Source organism: Haliotis cracherodii, unplaced genomic scaffold (genome assembly GCF_022045235.1).
Source record: "Haliotis cracherodii isolate W230 unplaced genomic scaffold, xgHalCrac1.p SCAF_24, whole genome shotgun sequence".
Lineage (NCBI taxonomy): Eukaryota > Metazoa > Mollusca > Gastropoda > Lepetellida > Haliotidae > Haliotis > Haliotis cracherodii.
Window position 1 is genome coordinate 3454810 of NW_027266280.1, and position 12652 is coordinate 3467461.

The 12652-nt window shown below is 38.6% G+C and overlaps 1 protein-coding gene across 1 annotated transcript in view; it reads left to right on the forward strand.

The window, feature by feature from the left end:
* LOC139472167 (uncharacterized) overlaps window positions 1-12652 on the forward strand; it is an 82465-nt gene that overhangs the window by 9056 nt on the left and 60757 nt on the right. Inside the window, 12 exon segments of the mRNA XM_071254544.1 lie at window positions 224-477; window positions 1739-1825; window positions 2902-3025; window positions 3637-3860; window positions 4861-4946; window positions 5259-5322; window positions 5498-5686; window positions 6849-7096; window positions 9056-9323; window positions 10216-10371; window positions 11258-11441; window positions 12083-12270. Coding sequence (XP_071110645.1) covers window positions 224-477; window positions 1739-1825; window positions 2902-3025; window positions 3637-3860; window positions 4861-4946; window positions 5259-5322; window positions 5498-5686; window positions 6849-7096; window positions 9056-9323; window positions 10216-10371; window positions 11258-11441; window positions 12083-12270 — 2072 coding nt within the window.

The window sequence follows — 12652 nt, forward strand, 5'->3', positions numbered from 1 at the left end:
AGTAAAATGAGGATTTCTTTGAAGCATGTTGATCCATTTGATGATGCGTTTATTTGATTGTGAATATGGCATAAACAGCTAGATTTTGAACTATATTATTATTACACATTAATCGATTGATCCTTTACTACCACAACTGATAAAGCACTGACAGTTATATTTCTTATCATCATTGAAACAGGATATGGGAGAACTTGTGAAAAAAGAATGCTTGTATTTGTAGCCCCAGATTTTAACGAGAAACCAACTGTTATTACCAAACTTGTCCGAAAGAATGAATTTACAACGGAGTTGGAGTTCAACTGCGAGTTCAAGAAACATCCCGACGACGTCTACTACAGAACCTACTGGTACGTTGACGGCAAGTTGATCATTGCTAAAGATCCTGAGAAATGGGACGGCGGAAATGTTAAACAGAAACAGGTCTTGACAGAGGATGTACTGAGAACGGGAGGAATTACTACCGTTGGATTTGAGGTATGTTAGTCAGTTACAGACATTTTAATCACATAATGCAAGCTAGCATTTTAACTTCTTTTACAACCCCATCACCCAAGTGTGGAAGTGCAAGCAGCAGAATCTCACTTGCACGCAGCAGACGTTAATCAAATTTAACAATCGTTGTAAGTTTATCAGTATTCACGCTTACCCTTTTCACAAATACCTGGTTTGTGTGTTTGGTTACATTCAGTTTTCTAGAAACTCTTCCATCCTGACAACAAGGAGTGAGAGTGAGAAATGAAGCGTACGTAAAATCAAATAGAGATAACTCTTGGAAACTAACCTCAAATATATCCGGCGACATTCCCATTGATAGACGCAACGCATGGTTTGTACTCAAAGACTTTACTAACTCTTCAGTCCATCCTTAAAATACAACTTCTAAACAAAACAGGTTAGACTCGTCACAGAGTGGGAAAACGAAGTGGTGTCGATTGCTTCAGTCACAGTAAAACCCCGCTCTATTCCGCTTGGGTTACAAGTATCTTCTTAAGGTGACCGAGTTTTGACCTTTCTTTGTTACATGTCACAGTACATCAACTTGATTCGTTAAAATCTGACCATTAACTCATGAGTGTCGTGATTTGAATATTACCGGCGCCCACATGACCGATTGAGAATCTCTTTATTGATTTTCTGAACCACCCTGTTTAGTTTTTCCTGATGCAGGTGATTTCTCTCTGCTGATTAACTGAATAGCAACGATAGCGTGGAAGCCATCACGATGATAAATGGGAAACATCCTTTCTCTATCGGTTCCCTTCTAAGCCGAGACTTCCTGTCACTATGTCTGTGTACAGAGCACTCACATCATTGCATCTTTCACGGCAGTAATCATCATTTCAAAAGTTTAATTTCTTACTAATGTTTTTGAGATGCATTTTAACCTTTTAAGAATAAGTCTTCAGCAACATATTTTTGACATCGCATTAAATAATGCAGTTTTTGTCATTGTTGGCATTCATTTTGTCCAGCAATAAGTTCAGTATCCATTTGAGCATCAGTTGAGTCTGATTGATCTAAGGTCATTGTTACGGCACAGAATAATAGTGCACAATTTGAACAATGATGTTGTGCACAAACAACACAGAAGTGCGAAAAGAAATTGGAGGCTTTTTTATTCGAAGAAATCATTGTGATATTATTAGTAACACATATTATGGTGTACCTGCTAGGACGTCTGAAAGTAAGATAGTAAATGTATTTAGTGGAAAACATTTATCATTTCATTTGAAAGATAAGCTGTTCCATTAGAGTGACTCGTGGCATCAATACACCAGCGAGCGTTCCCGTCCAGTCTGATCGCAAGTTCATTGGCATAAAGGTAGGCTGTACAGATCCCCAACCGACTCGACAAGACAGGGACGTATGTCTCAGATACCTAGACTTGATAATGTGATTAGCATGCGTATATTGCAAGATGTAACACGCGCACCAGTGAATAATTTACGATCTTTGTCGATCTGTTTTCTGTCGTAGTCGTAGTGCGTCGTTTGTTTGTTTGTTTGATGTTTAAGGCCGCACTTCTCGAATTGGCTTCGCCGTCATCTACGTTACGTGCACCGACTTAGTTGCCACCAAACAATCTGATTGGGAATTTAACGCCGTACTCAGCATTATTCCAGCTATATGACTGCGGTCTGTAAATAGTTGAGTCTGCACCAGACAATCCAGTGATTGACATCATGAGCATCGATCCACGCAAATGGGATGCAATGACATGCATCAAACTAGTCAGCGAGCCTGACCACGCCCATCCCGTTTGCGACAAGCATAGTCGCCTTTTACGGCAAGCATGGTTACACCAGCAGAGGGTTACACCAGAAGAGGTATTTGTGAAATAGGCTCGCAAAATTCTGCTCACATTTCGTCGACAAGACAGTCAAATAATATGTAACATTGTGCAGTGTGATAGGCTGTACATGTAATTATATGTCAGCTGAAAAACCCTTATATTTGATGTTTCATGCTGATTACAAGTCATTATCGTTGTGGTTTTTCCCTTTCTTAGAATCTAGTGGGCCACCCTCAATAGCTTCTTCACAGAAATACTGGTACCTACATTTGTTCTGACCCGTGAACATCTGTGAAGAGAAACGGTCTTCAGCAACCCATGCTTGTCGTAAGAGGGAATAACGGGATCGTTGGTGGAAGCATGTCATCGTATACAAATTGCGTAAATCGATGCTCATGATGTCACATAGCTGGAATATTGCTGAGTGTGGCGTAAATCAACATACATTTGTTCTACCTGGTTCAATCCTATTTTCAGATCGCGTTATGGTCACTTTACTTCAGTAAAGTGCAAACATGACATGTTTCAGATGTAAATTTGATGTTTATGATAGTCAACACTCTTCATCATGTTGCTAATTAATACTGACTTCTGATTGCCAACAGCTGTCACACACCACATTAGTATTGAAGGAAGGGGAAAGGGCGAACATTTTGCTGAAGCTCACTGCCCCGTTTGGCTGCGAGACTTTTCGTGATCGTTGTGAAATAATCATCGCAGCACGTCACAGTAAATATTTGACATCTTTTTTCGAATGTTTATTTTGATCAAATGTTACGAGGATGTCTTAATATTGCCCTTATGTGCAGCTACATGTATGTGTCATTCATGGAACATTCTAACGGTAAAAATAACCCTGGTGAATTATGCATTGTTTAGTATATGTCGCGGCATGAAGAAATTGATTGAGTCATTTGGGGAGACTGTAACACTGCAATTGTACACAAAGACTATTTAGTATGCATAAAACACCTCCGATGAATCAAAACAATATTTTCTTATGCTAAACGTCACATGCTCTTTGCAAAATGTGCGTGAATTAATGAATGAATTACTACCCTTAAACCCACCAAAAACCCTTTGGTAATCAATATTTAATTTATCATTTCTGCAGTTTTGAAATACGCTCGATATGAAATATATATAACATATATAACATATATAACGTTCTAATTATTTCATACGTTCTATCTATTCCAACTAATGTTGTTACCATTTGCAGATCACAGCTAATTATTAAAATAATTTGCGATAACGATGGTACCTAAACATATGCAAACATATCCTATTAATATACCTATGTAAGAATGCTTTACGATCATTCGATATTTCTGCTTTAGCAAACAACCAGAGCCCAGGCCAATGTGGGAACAACATACTTACACCATCTCTGTGTGGAGTTGAAATGCTGTCTTCTCCATTGGAAGTCGCTTACACCTTTACAGTCGTTGGCGGTATTACAGGCGCCTATGGTTCTGCAACCAACACCCAAAAGTTGATCATGACGACAGGTGATCATCTGCCTCATACATTGTGGTCAAACTACAGTCCCGGACAAATAACGGTAAATATACATTAATTTCGTGACTACTTATAAACTCAACCTGGCACGTTCCAGCCCATGCTAAAAGAACTACCATCAAGAGGCTCATTTTCTTCATGACCAATATTCCCTTTGTAATCCCATCTTGAAGTGTACATATAGAGACAGAACCCTTTCCATATCCACTAGAAATCACTGCATTTTTACGATTCGGACACTATCATGAGTATGTGTTTATCAATCACTATCAAATAGTAATGATACCAGGTGGCACCCATCAAAAACACAGACAAAGGCAAAACGTTCACCTGACAAAACACGAGAACATATGGCCAAAATAGGGCATTGCATCGGACATCATTTTGTCACTGATGCGTCACTTTTGGAAAAGTACTCCACATGTCTACCATAAATTACTTTGAAAGCTTTACTGAGGCCTTGAATGTTGCAACCTCGATCAAACAACTTCATATCACATGAAATCATATCAACGACTTAGAAACATAACAACCACTCACATATCACTTGTTGTCGAAATTACTTTTTGCGAGTATCAAGTATAATCTATTACACAGCAGTGTCATACATGTATTTGCCACACATTCCTGAACATAACGCGCACGTAAATCGCCATCAACAACTTGAACGTGTAAACTGTGCTGTTTATTTGTCATTGTTGTGGTAGTCAGTGACTGTTCATACATGATACAAACCCGTCAAATCATAAACATACTTCATAGTTATCTCCATATAAGTATTTAGAAAGTGTTGCCTGGGAATAGCAATTCTTTTAGGGTTTAAAAAATAATAATCAGTATCCACCTGTACTGTAGGTTAAAGTTTTCACCAATGTCTTCATCACATCGTGTAAGATATACTCGTTAATTGGCCCCAGAAGATTGAATGTAATACAGATACTACAGACAAAGCCAATCAAACTATATTTGTTCAATCTGTTTTACTGTTACGAGAAATGGTAAGTTTCCTATATGATTAATGTTACACATGGTCACGGTTACAGGTCCAAATCATAAAGGACACTTCCAAAATACAGAACAAGTTTTGCTATGCTACAAATGATCCTCACATGAAAACATTTGATGGCAGGTAAATACATTTACATTGTTTTAGTAGTGGAGGTGGTTTATATATTTTGTGTAAATAGAGTGTGTTGTAATAATATTTTTGTATTTTCTTGTACAGTTGTGCATTCATAAACGTTTATAAATATTTGATCATAACAACATAGCATTTTAGCTGAGGACTGTTTTCGGTTAAAAGAGGAATACTCTATATTAGCATTTATAAATAATATTCATGTGCCGACCATCTGATATTAAAACGGGCCCGAGAGTAAAAGAATTTATGGTCAAAATGCTTGAAATTTACTTTTTTTTATCAGTAAATATATTTTTCTAGACGATACGAACACCAATATGATGGAACCTTTACAATGTACAAACACGACACGCTTCCCATTGAGGTAAGACATCAATCAAAAGAAATACTCGCTTTCTTTATGGGTTTTATGTCTGAGTTCGAGATTCCATCGCACTTTATTTTACCATATCATGTAGCTGTAAATTATGCCAAAGGCATTTTAGCTGTAAATTATACCAAAGGCAAATAAACAGAACCGTCCATGAAATGATTTCCAGGTTCAACTCAGGACGACCAAATGTGGATCGCGAGCTTGGTGTAACTGTGGGTTGGCTGTGCGGGCAGGCAGGACAGTGTTTGAGTTCAACAGGTGCGGGGATCTGACCAACATTTGGAAACTAGAACACACACTGTGTGATGATGGTGAAGACGTGCTGCAGGTTAAGAAAAGGGGAAGCAGCTATGAGGTAAATTTTATATTAATAAAATAATAAATCTTACTGATAACAACACGTTTATAGCGCTAGGCTGCACCAACAAGTGGTATGCCCAAAGTGCGTGCAAACACAATGGGTGGTTTTAGGCACAATGCGTGAACAGATCAATTCACTTATTTTCAAATTTCAAACTCAGGAACATGTGGCTTTTTTTGCGGCTTTCTCGGTTGGCCAAACGTTTCAAAAACTATACTCTCTCTTCGCTGCTTTGGGTTGTTACTCTTTGTAGAACCATCAGTCAGCAAAGGCTACTGAATTCTTTTGATTTAATTCGTGAACAGAGATAATGGCTATTAATTATGTTGTCCACATAATTCCAAACACGGAGGAAGAGGTGGGTGGGATTGTTAAAAAGTGGCATTAAACCGTATACACTTACACTCCAAACACAAGTGATTGGTTCAGTTCACAAAGAATGACCACTGAAGTGACCTTGACTTTAAACGAAGGTCGCTCTGAACCTTACAACTTCACTAACCTGTCCTAAGGATGAAATACCAAATATATTACACAGAACAGTTCTTGTGATATCGTGAACATAAAACTTTTATAGTTTATGATGTTGGAATATTAACTGACACACAATGTACATTAAACACTTTTTGAGTTGTCGTCTAAAGAACAGAAGCAAAGGTAATGACCTTAAGAATGACCTTGGCCACTGACATGCCTGGTCAATGTGTCAAAAAATTTCAAAAATTATAAAATACGCTTTATACATGGTATGATAAGCTGGAAGTGATGCATGTCTCAGACGTTACCACTTCCGTGAAACCCACGAGCACGGGTATGATGCTGACAAACCTAGAAACATAATCGGGGAAACCGGGATTCGAACCCACAATCATAGGTTTCTGGCGTGCCCAAGTGACACAACTCTGCACAGCGAATAACGGCGCCTCAGATGATTGGGCCACCCGTGCCCCCGCTAAACATGTAGAAGCATCATGTGTAAAATTTAGATTCAAGACAGAAGATCAGAACTATGATAATCAGGAGCAATTCATATAACATCAATGAACCAGAACACATGTTGCAGCAGACAACTACCTAGCCCATTCTTTCGCACTTAATGTAAACAAACAGGGTTAACATAGTAGGGTCTTCACATTCCCTGAAATCTTTTTTGAAGATATACCTGCCGACAGGAGGGAAAGTAAGGGTCAACTTGTACCGCAGCTACCTCGATGTGTACATCTACCCGTCGGTCCAAGATATCGAGAACAGTAGAGGCCTCTGTGGTAAACTGTCCGATGTCTGCAGCGACGACTTTGTAATGAGAGACGGCAGCTACTCCACTGACATCACTTCTACCGATGACTGCAATGCTGGGTATAGGGTCTGGGAGAACCTACTCACGACATTCTCCAACTCCTGGAGGTAAGTGATGATATCTGCCATGCGATTTTTAGGACTATAATATGCCAAATTATTCACAAGCGAGGAGAGGACGAAAGGCTCCAGTAGTTTAAGTGATAGAGATACTGTTGTAATCCTATGATCGCTTTGTCCAAATATGGTCTTGCTTACAAGCCGTTACGACAGCCACACATGTTCTAAGGATTCATCTTGCATGGTGATGCAGCTTCGAGCATTCTTTTCAAACAAATAACATACAACTGACTTGTTAGTTGAATCTTTGAACTACAATTACAATGTCAAGATTAGTAAAACATTCTTAAAGAAACCATCAAAGGGAGACTAATCCAGGAAAGAACACATCAAGTTAAAAATCCCAGAAGATTTAAGTTTTGAATACTTTCAACATGAAATAAACGTGATGACACTAATATGTTCTGTGAAAGAGAAACCTGGAAATATGATTTTTAAGTTATCTCGAATCACGTTTTACTACATGACACACAATCAATCGATATGACCTAGTCTCTAGCATGCAATAACTGGAAGAGTTTGACAAAATAGGACCTTCTTTGTACAAACTTGTTCCTTTCATTTATTGCTCCTACACGCTATTCAAATGTTTCCAATATGAAGGCCAGTAAGATGTCAGTTTGCGGTGAAATCCTCTACTAAAATGTTGAACTCTAAAACAATAAAATCACGACATTCAGTTAACAAAAGAAATTCGTCAGTAAAAATATCAGTAAGCATACTGCGCTCACAAACAGAACTGATGTTTCCTCAAGTTTAACAAAATATCTGCTGCATTTTGAACAGGCAATAAACATTTCTAAACTAGTTTTTTTCAGAACATTATCAGTAAAGACAGCCAAATGTTTTAACTTCATCAGCAATCTTGAACCATACAGTATCAAACTGCTGCAATTACTTCAGATATATACCGAAACAACAATTATGGAATTGACTCACACAATAGAAACAACATTTTTACTGTTAAAACAATATTTAAAGTGTATGCAGGTAGCACAGAAATATAACAGGAAACATTCAATTTGAGGGGAACTGTTCCATCACTGTTATGGCATGAACATATCATGTTTTATACATATCCAAACTATAAGTTTGTTTGAGGGTATGAATCACTTCTAAAGGAAATAAGCTTTCAATTATCTTTCTTACTGTCAACAGACAATGGAATACCGGGAACAATTCACATTCTTGATATAAACTAAATCAAACAAAAGCTTCGCCTGCACACAAGATTTACATGTGACTGATAGTGTATTGACCTTGGTTGCCTTATGCTTGTGTTAGGCTAGTGATAACGTAATACGTGTGCCTGAAACACAATGTACGTGCGAAATTTTCTTCCACAAAGGTCTTTACAACAGGGAAATATAATACATTTCTGTGTAAAAGATAATGTCTGACATACTGCCGTAAAATACAATACATTCTTTGCTATGATACGTCATACCAAGATAAACGTCATACTAAATAATAAACTTGTGACCCCTTGATTTGCATACTCTAGACATCGTATGTGTACAAATTACCAACAGATGAGTCTTGTGGCAGCAGATTCTGGAACGATTCTTCTCGGCGTAATCTAGGTCAACGTAAAATGGCGGCAGCGTGGATGGTAGTATCCAACAATGCTTCGGGGCCAAACGGTAGCGCCGCGTAAACACCGTTAGATGCAGTGAAACGCCGTTAAATATTCACGTTCACGGCATACCAGCGTACAAGTGTCATAACAGAATCCTACCGTTGCATTTTCACGGGATGTTGCCTATATTTTACGGCAAACTTTTAAAGTGTAGATGCTATAGGTGTTGATAGTTAGGAATATCTAGTTTTACTTCTTGCAAAAAGGATGGCCAATAATCATAATAGACATATTCTAAAGATAATTTAATGCCATATTTCTGTTTGGTATTGAGGCTCTTTTTATTTTGAAAATTGCTTTCTTAACAGTGTCGACTGGCAGACAAACGACCTCTTTAACCCAGATTTGCATAGGAGTTTGGGGCCTTGGCCGAGGTCAAACGCATATTGTTCTTGTACACAAGATCAAAATGGACCTTTGGACGAAGTAACCTGCACGGCCAATAACGCGCATAGGATTTGCTCCCCATCAGAAGGGTACACTACCGTAAATGCAAAGTGTACAATCAAGGAGCGACGCAAGAGAAGGTCTGTAAAAGTGACTTCTACTGGAAAGGAAATCTACAGACACAAAAGGGTAACAAATACTCGTGACACTTTGTCCGTATCTATCCCTCCATCCAACACAACTACAATGCCTTTGAAACTTTGAATTAATGATCACATGCATAATGTCCACAAAAGTTCTAGGAACCAAAGGAACCAAAGCCGTGAATTTGTATCCCAGCCGCCATGCCTGCACGTATTGATATATAATCGGATATGAAGTAAGCATGTGCTCTGCTGAATAATGTGATATAATGTGATATGTGTTTGGCGATTTGTAATTTTTTACCTACCTTTGGCCTCAGAGCATACAAGGTTTTAGGTCAACCTATCAATTACCTACAGTTGTTGTCCTTCATATGCACTCTGTCCGCCCGCACATTATTAACTTCAACCTTTCTCTCTTCAAGGATTATTAGTCTTTAATTAACAATGGAAACTAACCACTTCTGGTCGAAACAACTGATTTGACTACCACTTGCTGGAATATTGTTAAAAAATTACGAGAAAGTTGACTATTTGGACAGTTGAAATCATCCCTCTTTTTTAGATATTTTTGTCACTCTGAATCTTCGATGCGTATGAGGTTGGCTTCCTTGTGTCTTTCATTTCAGGTGGAAATAGTTCAGATAAGAAATCTCCAGTGTCAGTTGTATACACCATCGAATAAGTAACGAAAATCATTATTGCCGTCACATTAAGCCCTCACTCTTCAATAGTAATGCTAGAATTCTGATCCTATGTCAGACAAACAGTCTCTGTATTCTGCGAACTCATATACATGTATAAAGGTAACAGCTGACAACAATGCTAAAATAAACTACATGTCAGGAAGGCAGAATGCATCAATGCATTATTCGAAAATTGTAAATTCTGATGAACGTCTGAAGATGTTTTTGGTGAACAAATATTTGTCTACACAGCAAGCTGAAGGAGAGTGGCTAAACGGATGGACAGAGGGAGAGGCCAGGGCCTACTGTGAGAGAATATTCCAGGAATCAGGGACCGTGCAAGTCTGCAGCAACGTGACTGGAGTTGACACAGATGAAAGCTTGGACAACTGTGTACTGGATATACGAGTATGTTTTATTTACATCGATCTTATGTTGTGGTCACCTTTATGAAACAGATCGCCTTCGTGGTCTAGTGATAGAGCGTCACTCCGGAGAGCGAAAGGTCCGGGGTTCGATCCCCGGCCGCGTCATACTAAAAGACGTTAAAAGGTGGTACGTGTTGTTACCCTGTCTGGGGCTCGGCATTAAAGGGCTAAAACAAGGACTGTTCGGCTCGTAGTCAGTATACTGTGTCTGAGTAGGGTATTCATGTTAAAGTGTGGCATGGTATCTCAGTGTGCTAGCACTATAAATTGGCATAAGTCCGGACTTGTACAAGCAGCCACACACACACACACACACACACACACACACACACACACGCGCGCGCGCGCGCACATTTCACCTCACCTTTATGAAACGTGGTTGTTATGCAAAATTGATAATTTAACCAAACGATATTTAGATAAGTGTTGATGGATGTAAATAATGGTTTATATGTGCTTGAGTGACTGCCAAATAGGGCTGAAAACATATTACCAATATAACTCATTATTTCAGATTGGAAAGTAAACAACAATCCAAAGCAAAGTGTGATTTAATTAAGACATAGCTTCTTTTACAAAATATTATGGGTATTGGTATGATGTGAATGCATGGTTTATCCGTTGCAACCCCTTTGGAACTTTCGGTTTCAATGATAACTATAATTACCAGCTTATTGTGTTTTAAGTCCACCACTCCGTTTTGTCATGCACAATTATCGTTAAAATGATGTCATAGTGTATGCGTTTCGTTTGCCTTTTGTATTATTCCCTGACTGTTTATGGCATAAAATGCTGTTCTGCTTTTCATAGTATTTCTTTTTAAAATGTCTATTTCGTGAATGTAATATTTTAATCTATAATACTAGCTGACAGGTAACACAACGTTTTCTCCATCTGCCGTGGACACGGTGAGAGACAAGTGTCTCTATGAAGTCAACATTAACCCTGAACTCCAGCAGAGCAGTGAGGAGTCCAACCAGTCCGTCATGGCCATCGTTGAGGCAAGCACGTGTTTTAGAGACTGTGGTGAACATGGATCGTGTGTTGAAGGTACAGTAAAGTTGATAAGCAAACGCGTCAGTACTGACCATTTCACGGCCCTATGTAAGTGAATGAACGTGCAGTGTTGTCTACTTCATTATATGTACTTGGTCGGAATACACACCAGACAAAGCCTTAATCTCACATTTGGACTCACGAGTAGCTATAAAATAAAATTGATTGATGTGATTATGAGGGGAAGATACGTTTTCAATATTGATAAGGTCAAAAAGTATTATAGATTGGTGGACCTGTGATTTGTAAATACACACAGTCAGTCAAATACATTGATCAAAGGTCACTTTATACCAGCTTACATTGATCTTGAGTGATGTAAATCAATTCAACTAGAGCAGACACATCTTTGGAAAAAGTTATAGTTGATCTTTGTCTTTTATGATCTATGTCACAGTTCCCGATGATGATCAAAACTAAGGTTCAGCAACAATCAATTCACATCCGTTTAATTAGATACAGAACGAACTTAGTGTTAAACAGACTGAGTGTTAAAACGTCATTGCAGGTACATGCGTTTGCAAAGAAGACTGATGAAGGCTGATGAACCACATTTGTTACTTTTGCATCAGTATTGTTACATCCTGGTAAAATGCAGAGTTATGTTTTATGTGTCACACAATCCCTTATTGTAGGTGAATGTGCTTGTGCCAAAGACTACGGCGGTGATGACTGCTCTGTTGATCTCACGGCTCCTCCAGAAATAGACAGCATAGAAGATGATGGCCACTGTGACACGTCACGTGGTCCTTGTCAAGCAATCTCAGTTTATGGAGAGACATTCCTCGATTACCAAACATCATGCCTCGTGGAGGCTGTAAGGGTAAATATGATTTTTTAAAATGTTTTTGTTTGTTTCTTGTTAAACGCCGATCTCAGCAATATACCAGCTATATTACGGCGGTCTGTAAATATCGAGGATAGACCAGACAATCCAGTGACTGACATCATGAGCTACGAGCTACGCAACTAGGATACGATGACATGCATCAACCGAGAAAGGGAGCCTGACCACCCGATTCCGTTAGTCCCCTCTTACGACAAGCATAGTGACTTTAACGACAAACATAGTCGCCTTTTTTAAATGGAATTAATGATGAAGGGAATAATACATTTTAAGATCTAAGATGGGCCGTCAGGTTTCAACAAAATCAGTAAATGTGCAGTTGTGTGACTGGGTTTCAGGTCCATCAATTGATTGTGTG